Source organism: Heterodontus francisci, chromosome 33, assembly GCF_036365525.1.
Source record: "Heterodontus francisci isolate sHetFra1 chromosome 33, sHetFra1.hap1, whole genome shotgun sequence".
In the NCBI taxonomy this organism is placed as follows: Eukaryota; Metazoa; Chordata; class Chondrichthyes; order Heterodontiformes; family Heterodontidae; genus Heterodontus; species Heterodontus francisci.
This window is the reverse complement of record NC_090403.1, coordinates 31,537,434-31,553,846: the sequence shown is the minus strand read 5'-3', so window position 1 is coordinate 31,553,846 and position 16,413 is coordinate 31,537,434. Positions and strand designations below refer to the sequence as shown.

Sequence of the window (16,413 nt, the reverse complement as noted above, 5' to 3'; positions counted from 1 at the left end):
CTGTCCATCATTCCACAAAGTGAGCCTCTGGAAAGAGGGGAGAAGGGTAGATGCAAGGCACAAAGAAAAGGAGATGGACCCACTGAATTTTTTTGAGTCATTTGTCATGACTTTTGCTTTTTCTCCCTCCATTACAGGATCATTCTTTGTGGCCGAAGTAACAACCAAATCACTGAATACCAAATAACTAGACTACATTCTCCATGATACTTTTCATATAATATCTCAAAACTGTGAATTTTCTCTGAATTTTAAATTAATTAATTTCCTGAATGAGAATCAGAGAAATGTACGACAGGCAGTCTTCTGTAGAAATTCTTGGACTAAATGGAGAACAAAATCAGTAACTTTCACCAGTTTTGATTGTTTGTTTGTTTTTTTGGTGCATTCCCTCAAGGTTTATAATGAGGGCTCCACATCATTTCTCAAATGCAACAGCTGATAGAAATGTTCAAAGACAGACTAGTTGAGACTGGTCTCCCTCTCTATGCATCACTTTTATTGGAATCATAAATGATAACAAGCTGATTTCAGGGTATCAAGAACAATCATGATACCAACTGGAATGACAGGCCTGGCACATCTGTATGTATCTCCATTTTGATATGTGTTAGTCACCAAAGTAGTAACTCAAAGACATTTAAGCTACTGGCAAATAAAAGTCCCTCTGCAGTCAGGTTTTTTTTTGGATTCGGATCTTGAAATTAGGTTTTCTGAGTAGTTTGTTTATCGGCATAGAAATTGAAATTGCACCATGGGAGGCCAGTGTACAAATATTTAATATGCTTATCCAAACCTTCTCTCTCTGCTCCATTAACTGAAGCTTTAACCCTATTTTTTTAACTGGGTTGATGCCTGTGATAAAATAACAGAGCCAAGAACATCGGACAAGCTTGCACACCAGTATCCCGTGGTACAATGTCAGTGCTATTATGTTATTAGCAACCCCTTCATAAGGGGTTGTTCAATATAGCTATTAACCAACTTATTTCATATATATGTAACAGTCTTGCTGTAGTGCATGCATCATTCTTGAAAATGTCTCACATGCAAAGTCTGTCACACTGCTACTGATTGGTTCAATTGTCATATCTGTAATGTAACAACACATTGCAATGGAACAGATAGAGGGCCTACCAATGAATAAATGGCATTTTGAAAAAAAAAGTATAACAAAAAGTGAAAGGTCAATCATTACTGTATCTTTTCTTTTTCTGACCTGCAGTCAGAGATTTCTAAGTAGTTGCCAATCTATAAACCTCCTTCAGTAACAGCAATTCATCTCTAAGTGACCTCAGGATGTGCCTACTTTTAGTGATTATATATTGTTGCCTCAAATATAGCTCTACATTATCAATAATAAATTGAATGCTGCGTAGTATAATGCTTCTGTTTTAAAACCAATTTTCCTCTGACTTGCTGTAATGCCATGGGAGATCCACTAGGGCCATATTATTTTTTAAGATTTGCAGAGGAGTTAGAGTCATAGAGTCGTACAGCATAGAAACAGGCCCTTCGGCCCACCGCTCTGCTTTTTTGAAAATTCTCTGACATAATATTGAGGTGTCAACACTGCAGTGCTCACGTTTGAGTATTCTTCTACAGATGGCAGCAACCCTTGCCCAAGACATCTTTCTTCATGTGTGAGCTTGGACAGTGAATGTTGGGAGGCCGTTCAACCATGAAGGTGCAACTCAATTGAGCCCAATTCTTTCCTTCGTGTAATGTCCACATTTTGCATGGTGAAGTCCCTCCATATGCATTTTCCAGGACCAGTCACACAATAGTGACTTCTCCTCTGCCTCTAACCAACTGAGTCCAATTGTAGTGTCCCTATTGATGGTTCATCTGACATCATCTAGTTCAACGCAGACGAGTGATCAAACCCTAGATCTTGCAGCTCAAAATGCTTCAGTATCACATCACATGGTGTACTTACCCACTGAGATAATGGGGAATCAACTTGGCTGTCTTAGAAATTATGTTCTCCCTTTTTTGCCTTCTGCAACCTATCCATAACGTACATCACCCCCAGCTCATAGTGCAGGTTAGTGATCTGTTTCCCTACCACTGCCAATATTACTGCATTACTGGCTGCTGAGAGGTGCATGAAGATGGGCAAAGAGAACTCTCATTCCAATTTTCCCTTCCTCCCTACAATCAAGTGTTTATCTAGTACCTCATTGTAACAACATAACTAGAGACTTACCACGTGAGGAATAACAGCTGTGAAGCCACATCGGACCACATTGTGACATACTGTGTTAGTCCCTTGCCCAGCAATTATATTTTAAAAGATTCATCACATAGCTGAAACTTTCAAATGGCAGACACTTTGAATATAAGTGAAATTAGGAAACACTTCTTGATGCAAAGGATGGTAGCAGTTTGGAACTCTCCTGTGCAAATGGCAATTGATGCTAGATCAATATTTAATTTTAAAAATGAGATTGACATCTTTTTCTAAACCAAAGGTATTAAGGGATGTGAGGCAAAGGTGGGTATATGGAGTTAGGTCGTAGATCAGTCATGATCTCATTTTATGGCAGAACAGGCTTGAGGGGCTAAATGACCGACTCCTATGTTCCTACGTTTGATGGAAGCTAAGCAAAGTGTGGCCAGTATCAGTTAGGTGGCTCACTGTAAATTCAGATGCAAGGATCAGTCATTTAGTTGATCAGGATCATGATTTATAATTGATTTAGATTTAGGGTAAGGCCTGAGACTATCTCCTTAAACCACTCACCTGAGTTGCATTATATTGCTCATGCTGATGCAAGGCCAAAACCACTTTCCTTCAATGTGAATAATGTGTGACTGACCTGTTGTAAGGGCATATTACTGAACAATTTAATTGAAACTTAATTTCTTTCTACTCGTTGCACGTTTCAACACAAATGTAAAGATTTAATTTTTCACACTGGTACATTTGTGCCATATGTTTATGATTTTCCAAACTCTTTCATAAAGTGTTTGGGATTCCATAAGATTTCTTACACTTATTCTTCAAATATAAACTGACAGCTTAAGATACAACAGTACATCTGAAACTTGCCTTTCTTAACATTGCTGAATACTGGCCCTGGTCTGGCTCCTGAACGAAACAAATATAGAAATACTGGCAATTCTAAGAAGAGTGAAAATGCAAAACTTACATCAAAACACATGTTTGAAACTACATGATGCAATCCTGTGTTAAATACTGGACATTTTTCCATTTGAGGTACCCAGGCCAACATTTAGTACAATATTTGAAGTTGTGAGTCACCATCCTCAGTGGCGCAGTGGTTAGCACCGCAGCCTCACAGCTCCAGGGACCCGGGTTCAATTCTGGGTACTGCCTGTGTGGAGTTTGCAAGTTCTCCCTGTGTCTGCGTGGGTTTCCTCCGGGTGCTCCGGTTTCCTCCCACATGCCAAAGACTTACAGGTTGATAGGTTAATTGGCAATTATAAATTGCCCCTAGTATAGGTAGGTGGTAGGGAAATATAGGGACAGGTGGGGATGTGGTAGGAATATGGGATTAGTGTAGGATTAGTGTAAATGGGTGGTTGATGGTCGGCACAGACTCGTTGGGCCGAAGGGCCTGTTTCAGTGCTGTATCTCTAAAACTAAAAACTAAAACTAACAGCCTGGAGCTCCCTGACTGACCACATGTCTTTGAGGAAGTTGAAGTATTCTTAAAGAAATGTCTGGGATGACATAGGATTACATAGAATGCTCAGCACAGAAACAGGTCATTTGACCCAATTGTCCATGCCGATGTTTATGCTCCAGACAAGACTCCTCCCACCTTACATCATCTAACCCTCACAGCATAACCTTCTGCTGATTTCTCCATCATGTTTTTAATCTGACCTCCCCTTAAATGCATCAATGCTATTTGCCTCAAATACTGCTTGTGGTAATGAGTTCCACATTCTAACAACTTACTGCGTGAAGAAGTTCCTCTTGAATTTTGGGTTGACGCCCACTGTTGCAGAAAGGAGTTCAGCTGTATTTCCAACCAAGTTTAATGGATTTAGGAGCAGGAACATGTTTGCTATATATAGGAAAAAATCCATTTAAATATAACTTTGAGCTCTCTCAATGTTTAATTAGATAAATGCACTACCTACTGAGCCATGTAGAGCAAGAAGGTCCCAGGTTTGATCCTTGGTCCTTGCTGAATTAAGTGTTCTCTGCCAGGGTGACATTGGGAACATTGATGTTACACTGAACGTCCCCAACCTAATCAGGCAGAGTTACTGATTCTGATTACTATTCAGTGAGCAAATCCGAGCTTGTGGGTGTTGGGTGCAGACAGAGTGAGGTTCAGTTGGATGCTTTTGACAACTTAATAGTCTGCTGACATTCACAGTCTAGACTCTCACATCAAGAATAGCTATTTGACTGAAATACAGGAAGGCTCCCTGTGATGGTGGAACCAAACCCAAATATGAATCAGACTTCAGGGGTGTAAGGGAAAATGTTGCTTGATATGCAATGCTTCCTAATTCAATTATGACATTGGTGGTTTGTTTTATTTATGCATTTATTGCAATTTGCAAAATATATTCATTGTCTATTGAGGCAACCTATTAGCTTGGATAGCAAATTGGTTAGGAGGTTGGAGGCAGAGAGATAATGGGCATGTACTCAAATTGGCAGAATGTGACTAGCGGTGCCACAGTGATCTGTACTGGTGCTTTAACTTTTTATTATATCTATAAGCGAATTGAATGAAGGAATAGGGAGCTGTAGATCTAAGTTTGATGACAATACTAAGTTAAGTGGCACAGTGAATTGCTTAAGTGAGAAAAAGAAGTTGCAAAGGGCCATTGATCGATTAAGTGAGTGGGTGGCGCAGTGGTTAGCAACGCAGCCTCACAGCTCCGACGACCTGGGTTTGGTTCTGGGTACTGCCTGTGCAGAGTTTGCAAGTTCTCCCTGTGACTGTGTGGGTTTCCGCCGGGTGCTCCAGTTTCCACCCACAGCCAAAGACTTGCAGGTTGATAGGTAAATTGGCCATTGTAAATTGCCCCTAGTGTAGGTAGGTGGTAGGAGAATGGTGGGGATGTCATAGGGAATATGGGATTAATATAGGATTAGTATAAATGGGTGCTTGTTGGTTGGCACAGATTCGGTGGGCCAAAGGGCCTGTTTCAGTGCTGTATCTCTCTATGACTATAACTAAAGCTGTGGCAGTTTGAGTTCAATGTGGGGAAGATAGATCAGGCTATTTTCTAAATGTAAGAAGCTAGGAACTGTGGATGAGATTTAGGAGTTGAAATACAAAAGACACTGAAAACTAGTGGATAGTTACAAAAATTAAATAAATAGATTGTTGACCTTTTATCTTAAGCTGGCTGGAATACAAAAGGCTCGAAGTTATGTTACAGATGTACAGAGCTTTGGTTATACCCCATCTGGAGTATTGTTCTAAGCACCACATCTCAGGAAGTATAAATTAGCCTTGGAGGTGGTGGAGTGCAGATTTATCTGAATGAAACCCGGGCTAAAAGAGTTAAGTTATGTGGACAGGTTAAATAGACTCGGCTTTATTCCCTTGAATATAGAAGATTAAGGCGTGATCTGATTGAGGTGTTTAAAATGATCAAAGGATTTGATAGGATGGATAGAGAGAAATTATTTTCTCTAGTAGGGAATCCAGAAAAAGGGGGCCTAGCCTTAAAAATAGAACCTAGGTTGTTCGGGGGTAATGTCAAATAGCACTTCTTCACACAAAGGGTAGTGGAATTCTGGAACTCGCTCCCTCAAATATCTGTTGATGCTAAGGTTAATTGCAAAAATTTAGAACTGAGCTTGATAGATTTTTCTTGGGCAAGGCTATTAAGGGGTATGGAACAAAGCGTGTAGATGGAGTTAAGATACAGATCAGCTGTGATTTAATTGAATGGTGCAACAGACATGAAGGGCTGAATGGCCTACTTCAGTTCCTGTGTTCCAATTGTGACATTTTAGTTTTTCAAAAGTACTAGTAAATACCTTTCTCCAGGTTTTTATATTGCTAATTTTTCACTTGCTGCCTCGGTTTTCTCTGTGTCAGGCCGGAACATTCAAAGGTTTTGTGTGATTTCCTCTGTTGCTCTCAACACTGTTGCTCCATATCAGCTAATAAGTGCATCTTTAGGGTAGCAAAAGTCTCCTTCAAATTCTTTCCCCCATCTCAGTTTTCCTTTTTACACCAACACAAGGGCCCTGGCAGCTCCCCCATGAGCCTGTGAAACTTGAGGATGGAGGAGAGTTCAACCAATAGGGGAGTCGAATCCTGAATTGAAGTGAATGCTCATCATTGCAGCTACCCAAAATAGAAAGATATTGTATCATAGGGGAATTGTTAATATTTCACTGTCCTTCAACGGATAAGAATAATATTCCAGATGATCTGAAAATATTTTTCAATGGTTCTGTGTTTTGAACCTTCAACCAACAAGGTTAGTGATGGGTTGTTCCAACTTAGTTGTTGTTTATGGCTTTCTGATTCCCTCATTACATTACTCATCACAACTTCTTATCTTTTTCAGGTGAAATCAGATGCTACTGTGATGGACCACAGTGTGTAGCAACAGGCTATATGTGCAAGTCTCAGCTCTCTGCCTGCTTTACCAGACTACTGGACCCTCAGAATGTCAATTCTCCCTTATTGCATGGCTGTATGGACACTTTCTCAAATACGACAGAGATCTGCCATTCGCAAAACTCCTACCAACATAAAGGACATTGGTCACTCTTAGAGTGCTGCTGGGAAGATATGTGTAATTATAAAGGGCTGCAGGAAGTTTTGCTGCATTCTGGGAGTAGCATGTCAGGTAATGAATCTTAGAGCGCTACTAGTGCATGGTTCCTTTGAGAATCACCTCATGCAAAGAGTGTATAAGGCATCACACTCCATTTGGCTGGTACATGGGACAGTATCACAATATACTGGGACACTGAACACTCCCAGTAGAATATTTCCAAACATATTCTCGTTTTTTTTCAGCTTACTTGTTCTAGTTTTGCCTTATATTTTTCCTTGTTATGCTTTATTTACAACCTTTTTCTATGAACTAAAAACTACAATGATTGATTGCACAAGTTAAAGATGGTACAAAGCTTGATGTAGTCTTTGGTGTGTCTGAGCAAAGCTAGGAATTCTAGAATGAGCTTTAATTTAGAGTCTTAAAAATATAAGTATGTAGGAATAGGAAAAGGCTCATTCCAGCCCCAGATTCTGTTCTCGATCCAATTGGACCATTTGTCATTCTGATTCCCACTTCAATCCACTGTTCTCTGGTTGCCGTTGAAATGGGAATTGATACAATTCCAAATTGATGTTTCATTCTAGTCAGCACATACTACGAGGAGACAGTCGAACATAATCAATCAGTCAAATTGTGAAAAGGTTATTCCATTTTGCTGTGGCTTCTTCAGGCTAGAATGTTGTCTGCTGGCTCTATTAATGTTGCAGAATCATAGGTGCAACTATGGGGGCAGGGTGGGGAAGAAGTGGGGATGTGTTTCCCCTTCCTCCAAAACTTATGACATTGCTTATGTCTCCCTCTCCACCTTGCTACAAATGGACCTTAATGTTCTCCCTCACTAGCTCTTTGAATGTGTTGTACCTCTATTCACAAAGTGCCTTTACATTTAAATCATCAATCATTAGGCAAGGGGATCAAAGGCTATCGGGGTTGGAGGGGAGTGTTGAATTCAAGACATAAACAGATCAGCCATCACCTTACTTGACAGCGGAGCAGGCTCAAGGGGCCGAATGGGCTACTTCTGCTCCGAATTCCTATGTTTGTATCCATTTCCTATGTTACAGTCTAGGTTTCCCACTAACCTATATTTTCTGATGAGAACAGATTTAATTCCTTTAGTTTATCTTCATAGCTCAATGATCTAAAGCTGGAGATTATCTGTTTAATTTCTCTAAATCCTTTCCACTGCCTCTGTATCCTTGTGTAAGTACAGTGACCACAGCTGTACACGATACTGCATGTGTGGTCTTGCTGATGCTTCATAACAACCTCAAGTACTGTACCCCTGCCGCAGGAGTAACATTCCATGGTTGCCACAGCTGAGTGGGGATGGTTTATGCAGTTATTGTTTTTCTGTTGTGCTCCATAGAAAATATTCATGGAGGAAACAACGTGCCTTCATTAGATTCTAGTTAGAAGTTAGAGACAGACCTCTCTTATAGACCTGTTATACTAAAGCATCTCCAAAGCAAGTTCTTTGCTGTGAGGTAATGCTAGAGCTGTGGAGGACACTGAGACCCACTTCATGAAGTGGGTGTTCATGGTTCCTTCAGAGGAAAATCGACGGCGAATGTAAACAGATGCCTCCACTTGAGCTGGCTGCCATTTTATTTTTATATCTCTGACCTGCATGGACCTTCCCCTGAAACTGAAGAAGGTCTACCTCCAGAAAGAACAAAAGTGGTGCAATTATATAGCACCTTTTATGATCTCAGGACATCCCAAAGTGAGTTACAGCTAATTAAATACTTTTTGAAGTGTAATCATTGTTATAATGTAAGAAACTTGGCAGTCAATTTTCAAACAGCAAGGTCCCACAACAGCAATGTGATAACGACCAGATAATCTGTTTTAGTGATGTTGGTTAGGGGGGATAAATATTGGTCAGGACACCAGGGCTAACTCACCCGCTCTTCTTTGAAGTAGTGGCATGGCATCTTTTACATCCACCTGAGGGTAGACGGTGCTTTTGTTTACCGTCTCGTCAAAAAGACAGTATCTCCAACAGTGCAGCACTCCCTCAGTAGTGCACAGGAGTGTCAGCTTAGATCTTTTGCTCAAGTGTCTGGAGTAGGATTTGAATGCACCAGCTTCTGACGAAGAAGCAAGAGATATAAATAAGGTTGATGCGATCGAAAGACATGTAGCATGATTCTGCACTAATCAGTATGGGAAATACACAAGTGTCCCATCCTTGATCAAAGATTAAGAATGGGAATCACTACAACAAAGGTGGGAGAAAAGTAGACTGGCCATGTTCCATAAACTATGGAATAAACTGATGGGAATTGACAGAAATAAGTACCTAGTGCCCTCTGACAATGACAAAGTACAAGACAGTGGGCTGAATTTTATGACAGTGCTGCAATCGCAGTGGTGGGCTCTGATTTCGGCAGTCTACCCACGTGGATGCGCCGTCGCTGAGCCCCCACAATATTTTGCGCTGGGGTTTATTTAAATGGACTGGGCAGAGCGGCCGCCCCCAATGACGTAGAGGCGGTGGCCGCTCCATCCCCAGCAACGACATCCGACGCCACTGCGTGGACACCGGCACCATTTTAAAAGGGCTTCAAGCCCTTAGAAGAAATTTTAATTTTTAAAGTTATATTGTGGTGCATTGTTTTTAAAAATGTAAATAAATGCTGGAGGCCCTTTTCCACCCCGATTCCCCCAATGTTTGTTTTTGGGCCTATATCACCAAAATGAACTTTATTCCCAACCCAAATTGTCCCTCCCAACCTCGTAACATTTGCCCTTCAACCTCTTCCCACCATCCACACAGCCAATACAAAGTGGTTTCCCCACTCCCCACCCCCTCACTGATAATCTCACTGCTCCCCCCCACCCCTCCCCACTAGTGTCACACCTCGGAACTCCAAACTGAGTTCCAAAGGCACAGGAGTTCAGGCCGGCGGCTGGAATATCGGCGTGGGATGGCCGCCGGGACAAGGTAAGTTAATTTACATCTTTTTAACTTAATTTTAATATTAAAATGAAAGCCCCACCGCTAAGCAGTGGGGTGGGGGGGGGAGGGATTGCACCAAGGCCTCGCTGCTGCCGGTTAAATGCGGCGGGCCCTTCTCAGCATCGGGGGTCGTGGTGGGCCTCTCCTGGAAGTATTTTCCGGGCCACCCTGCCACGATCCCCGATGTCGGAGGGCTTGTAAAGTTCAGCCTAGTGTATCAACAATGTTTCTTTCCAAGAACAATCCCACAGTGGGACAAGCTGTCAAAGGAAATAGTCATAGCCCCATCACTTGAAATTTTCAAGACCCATCTTTAGATCATCTCCATTTAATGAGTTCTTCTTTACCATGACTACCATTTCAGCGGGTCATGTCTGGTTTAGCTCGTGCTAACCACATTCATAATGTTGGCGGATGTTAGTCTGTGATGCCAACACAACCAAAGCAGAAGCAGAAGATTGTTGAGCCATGACTGGCAGCTAGAAAATTCAGGTTGCGAAAACAACCTTTGAACAACTGTGCCCTTTGCACGATCTTGCGCATGTCCATATGTGCTACAGCCACTTCTTTGTGTCCACTTCAGGAAATAAACTGGGTATATTCAGAGCATCGGTTGGTGAACTGCTTCCATCAGAAGTAATGAGAGTATCTTTACCATCTGGTGCCCCAAGTAGATAGACTGTGGTCCTGTTCACGTTGATGCCAGGAGTCACTGGTTTAGGTGCTCGAGATGCCAGCCAGAGTAATGTTAATATACCCTGTTTACACTACAAAACAAAACAGAATAACAAACAACGTAAACCCCAGTAATGGTGCAATGCACAGATTTAAAAGCACCAGGAAAGTTGCCTTCTAATATTGTTCAGGTCAGTGGTTCTCAAACTTTTTTGGTTGAAGGACCCCTTTCAAATGGATTCTAATTTATAATACTATATAATACTCATCATATGAAAGTGCTGCTTGTAACAATTGTTTAACAATGCTCAAGGAATTTTTCACAATTATAAGAATCGAACAGTTACGACCTCAGTGAAACCATTAATGTTAACACACGAGATATGAACTCCCCAGACCAATTTAGAGAAGTACATGACAAGATTTCATGATTTAAGACTTTTCTTGTTACAATTAAACTAAAAGAAATCCCCATTAACTAAATAATACTTTGTAAGTAGCTGATACCCCAAATTACAGAGAAAGATATTTTCTTTACTTATAAAAACTCTTTAAAACCATTACACAGTCCTCCTTGACAGCAAAGCTTTTGCAGTTAAAAGTTCCAAACTCCTCCCAGTTGCAATAGGTTGGATCTCCCCAACCTTTCACAAAGTTAATGTCCTCTTTGCTCACTTCTTACGAGCACTTTTGACCTGGACTTCCCTGAATAAGGCAATCCCTGGTGATCCTGTTGGTCTTTTACTTCTCCACAAACCTCAACTTTTGAAACAGGTTCAAGTCTTCACAGCCTTTCGCAGTATCAGTCTTCTGAGAGCAGGTTTCCCTCTCTCTCTCTCCATCGAAGCTGCCACCACTGGTCTTCCTTCTTACAGACTTCTCGGGGGCTGCCACTGCTGGTCATCTTCCTTACAGAAAATCTGTTGAATTTATCTGGAATCATGTATTTGCATGAAGTGTCTTGGTATGTTTTATTACATTAAAGGCTGTATTTAAAGACAGTTCCTCAGGGCAGTGTCCTAGGCCCAACCATCTTCAGCTGCTTCATCAATGACCTTCCTTCAATCATAAGGTCAGAATTGGAGATGTTGGCTGATGATTGCATAATGTTCAGCACCATTCGCAACTCCTCGGATACTGAAGCAGTCCGTGTAGAAATGCAGCAAGACCTGGAAAATATCCAGGCTTGGGCTGATAAGTAATATTCGCACCACACAAGTACCAGGCAATGCCTATCTCCAACAAGAGATAATCTAACCATCTCCCCTTGACATTCAACAGCATTACCATTGCTGAATCCCCCACTATCAACATCCTAGGGACTACCATTGACCAGAAACTGAACTGGAGTAGCCATATAAATACCGTGGCTACAAGAGCAGGTCAGAGGCTAGGAATCCTGAGGCGAGTAACTCACCTCCTGACTCCCCAAAGCCTGTTCACCATCTACAAGGCACAAATCAGGAGTGTGATGGAATACTCTCCACTTGCCTGGATGGGTGCAGTTCCAACAACACTCAAGAAGCTCGACACCATCCAGGACAAAGGAGTCTGCTTGATTGGCACCCCATCTACAAACATTCACTCCCTCCATCACTGACGCACAGTGGCAGCAGTGGCAGCAAGATGCACTGCAGCAATGCACCAAGGCTCCTTAGACAGCACCTTCCAAACCCGTAACCTCTACCAACTAGAAGGACAAGGACAACAAATACATGGGAACACTACCACCTGCAAGTTCCCAGCCAAGTCACACACCATCCTGACTTGGAACTATATCGCTGTTCCTTCACTGTCGCTGGGTCAAAATCCTGGAACTCCCTTCCTAACAGTACTGTGGGTGTACCTACCCCACATGGACTGCAGCAGTTCAAGAAGGCAGCTCACCACCACCTTCTCAAGGGCAATTAGGGATGGGCAATAAATTCTGGCCTAACCAGCGATGCCCACATTCCATGAATGGATAAAAAAATGGCCACCCAGCGATAGCTGCCAGCCTTTCCACATGCCGGGGGGTCCTGGCAGTTGGGCACAGGGTGCCCGATTGAGGGCTGCCTTCCACCCCCCCCTTCCAAACGACCATTCCAGCCTCACCAGGGAAGGACCGATCACACTGGTGAGACATGCCCAACTTACCTTTGCTCCTGGCTCCATGTCGTCGGCTGGGCTGCAGTCCCAGCAGTGGCCACTGCTCCTGGTGGCTTTGCTTGGACTAAGAGCTGCCAACCCACTGATAGGCCGGCAGCTCACTGAGGCAGGACCTCCTCCATCAAGCAGGTGGAAGTCCCGCCTTGGGACAATTAAAGCCCGGGGACCCGTAAAATGAGGGACGGATCCCCGGGCTAGGCGGAAGCGGGTTCACCACTGACTTTTACGTTGGTGGCGAAATCCCGTCCGCCTAAAGTAAAATCCATCCCTATGTTACACAATTGGATGATTCTTCACTGTTAGTCAAATAGTCTTTATTCCCATGCATTAAATAAAAGTATTCAAAGAAATCAAAGAAAACACAATGACCCTGTTATTTTTCTGAGATTAATCTTTAATTCCTGGAGATGCCAGGGCAATCCTGGAGGGTTGGCAACCCTATTACCTAATTTTTATTTCTATTGACTTCGATTGGGAGAGATGAATAACAAATGGCTAGATTGATATCATCATTTTATGCTATTACTCAAAGTCAAAATTACCAATTATCCGTGCTAACTCTATACATTAAGACAGAAGATATTTGTCACTCTAAAAACAAAATGACCATAATGCTATCAGTCTTGAAACAGAATCATTAAACAAAATTGTTAGGAAAGGATAAGTTCTGTATAATGTAAATAATGCCAGCTGGTTGGTGGCAGTTGATAATAGTAGTGGAATCTCAAGGCCTTGCTTCAGGCTCGACCTCTATGACATGATGGGGGAGAGGATTCTCCTCCGTCATTCTGCCTTTTGTGTAGATGTCCTGTTGTTCTGAGTGAGCACTGATGTTCTTTCTTTTGGGCCTCCTTATCTCGAGAGACAATGGATACGCGCCTGGAGGTGGTCAGTGGTTTGTGAAGCAGCGCCTGGAGTGGCTATAAAGGCCAATTCTGGAGTGACAGGCTCTTCCACAGGTGCTGCAGAGAAATTTGTTTGTTGGGGCTGTTGCACAGTTGGCTCTCCCCTTGCGCCTCTGTCTTTTTTTTTTTTCCTGCCAACTACTAAGTCTCTTCGACTCGCCACAATTTAGCCCTGTCTTTATGGCTGCCCGCCAGCTCTGGCGAATGCTGGCAACTGACTCCCACGACTTGTGATCAATGTCACACGATTTCATGTCGCGTTTGCAGACGTCTTTATAACGGAGACATGGACGGCCGGTGGGTCTGATACCAGTGGCGAGCTCGCTGTACAATGTGTCTTTGGGGATCCTGCCATCTTCCATGCGGCTCACATGGCCAAGCACTGATGTAAAGGTGATGATATTTGGGCCCCAGTCTGACTCCTGAGTGCATTAAAGTCAAGCTATCTCATACTGTTTTAGATTCTCACTGTGTGGAGTATAACTCCTGTCTGACATGAAGGCAGAACTAAAAAAAAATGCCCCTTCTGTCCCGTGGATTTGCAATCATTATACGCTAGTATTGAACATTTTTTTTAACGTGAAGAGAAAGCATAGACTGCACACTGCTAATATCAACAAAAATACTAGCTGCCAAGCAGAGCACTGTAAGGGTAACAGGCAGAAAGCGAGTCAGAACCAGCCACAGCCCACTCTACAGCCACTGGGAGTGTAGTACTGGTTCGTCCTTAGAACAGAAAGCAGTCTGATGGATCTTGAGTTCAACTCTGTGAGGATACAGGAAAAGCACATAGGACTTGCTTATCAGAGTGTGCATATGCATGTGTTGTGTGTAGGCATATTATATATACATTTATATAGGCACGCACATGTGTGCGATATTCGTAACATTCCCAATTTTGAAATTTATATAAAACTATAAAAACTCGATCTGTAATCATAAACATCTGTGGAATCCAAAGAGTAGCGGAGGCAATTCAAACCAAAGTGGGTTAATTGAAAATTATAATAGTTTTAAGATGGGTCAGTAATATTGAACACAAACACCCTGTCATTCTAGTTTTGAATACTAAGCTTTCTATAACTTTTTATCTGAAGAAACATCATTTTACAAATATAAATCTTTTAAAAGGGAGTCTGTTTAGAATAATGAATAGCAGCAACTTGAATGTTAACCATCAGCTTAAACTATAACAGTTAGAAACCACTGATTTATAGGCCATGGTGAACCAATTATAGGGCTTTAATTACTTCACCCTGATCCTCCTCTTCTTTAAAAGACCTTTAACTGTTGCAGAATCTTTCTACCAATTGTTGTGCTTCTTAAAGAAGATCTTTCCCTGTTTAAAAATGTGCAGTCACTTGTCCTGGACAAGTCTAATCTCCCAAAACTGCCTCCATATTTGTTATTACATCAACAATGGCCTAGTTTATGGACCTGAGGTGAACATGTGAGACACTGCACTCTCAAGCAGAGTCTCTTGCCTAGTATGGAAGTATTGATGAGCCTGATTGTATCCGTGATTGCAAGAATGGAGCAGTGCTAAAACTCATTGGTGCTCCATACACTGATCAGAGTGACATTATTCTGTGGTGAAGCTCTAATTCCCTCATGATGAGTTTCTGATCTTTAGCTGCACTGTACTTGGGGAAAGGGTGAGCATTGAGTAGCAAAGAAGGAAAAAAAATGGAGACCTAGTCACCCCAGGCCACCAGCAGACAGCTCACGAATGGCAGATAGAGACTTTGGTGATCGTCTTAATCTGCATCTTCTCACTCAGGGATCAACCCATGCACCAGGGAGACCTAAAGAAGGAGAGAGGGAGAGAAATAAAAACAACAGACAGACCAGCTTTACAAAAAAACTGGGATAGATTGCGACTGGGTACAGGTTTCAGGTGGCTGGCTGATGGAGTGCAACTACCGGCTGACTGGTCGTGCTGACAACAACAACTTGTATTTATGTAGCGCTCATCTATTTGAGTCAGATGGTAGGCCCTTCTATATGCAAATCAGGGTATTATGACATATATTGGAGCCTGATTTCCATTTTCGGACAGTATGCTCCTTCCATGCTCCACGTAGTATTATCTGGCCATCAAGGCAAAAAGGAACCTAGAAGCTCCTCCAGGCTCCAAAAAATCAACCTGCCACATTGCCGTACGCATGGGATGCTCCCGGCCCTCCCCTTGCCCTCGGAGAACAGACGCCTGCTGGCTCCTCAGTATACCCGATTGTTGTAGTAGCTCAGAGCCTATGGGCTAACCCTGGGTGCTGATTTTCTGTTCGCAGCCCACCAACCATATGCTAACAAAGCCCAGCCCTCCAAATGGACCAGTCCTCCTGTCACCAAGATATCTTCACGGCTTTCCTCCCTTAGCCTCTGCATCGAGTAACTTCTCATCCTTGGTGATTTCAACCTCCATCTCAACTCATTATGCTGTCCTCTGAGTTTACTGTGCTCTTATCCTCCCTTAATCTCTCCCTCCATGTTAGCTCCCCAACCTGCATTCATGGCCTCCACATTGATCTTGCCATCTCACATGGCTTCGCTATTCCAATCATATCAATTACAGATTGTGCCAACTCTGATCACTTCCTTGTGTCACTCTCCACCTACAACCTCTTCCCTGTCCCAAACCTACTTCTTTCTGTATCCACCCCTGAAAAAAAACTATCCCCCAATTCATTTACAACTGCACTTTCAAGATCCCAATTCTCTAGCCTTTGGCCCTTCATTCGCTACAACATTTCTGCAGCTACTGATTTGCTCAACCACATCTTCACCTCCACCTTTGATGCCCTAGTCCCCACTAAAACCATTACTCTCTCTCAAACCTTGGACATTCTTCCTGTTACGACCTTCATCTCTGCCCCCTCAAGTCCAAGGGGCACAGGACTTGAACAGAAATGGCGACAAATGGTTTAGCCATTCACTGCCCAATTTAACTACATAAAGCACTATCAGGTCTTATGC

The 16,413-nt window shown here is 42.6% G+C and overlaps 1 protein-coding gene across 1 annotated transcript in view; it reads left to right on the top strand.

The window, feature by feature from the left end:
• The window catches only part of LOC137347914 (BMP and activin membrane-bound inhibitor homolog), a 45,779-nt gene that overhangs the window by 21,052 nt on the left and 8,314 nt on the right, over positions 1-16,413 (top strand). Inside the window, exon 2 of the mRNA XM_068012963.1 lies at positions 6,526-6,810. Within this exon, the coding sequence (XP_067869064.1) occupies positions 6,526-6,810 (285 nt within the window). The remainder of the gene's footprint in view (positions 1-6,525; positions 6,811-16,413) is intronic.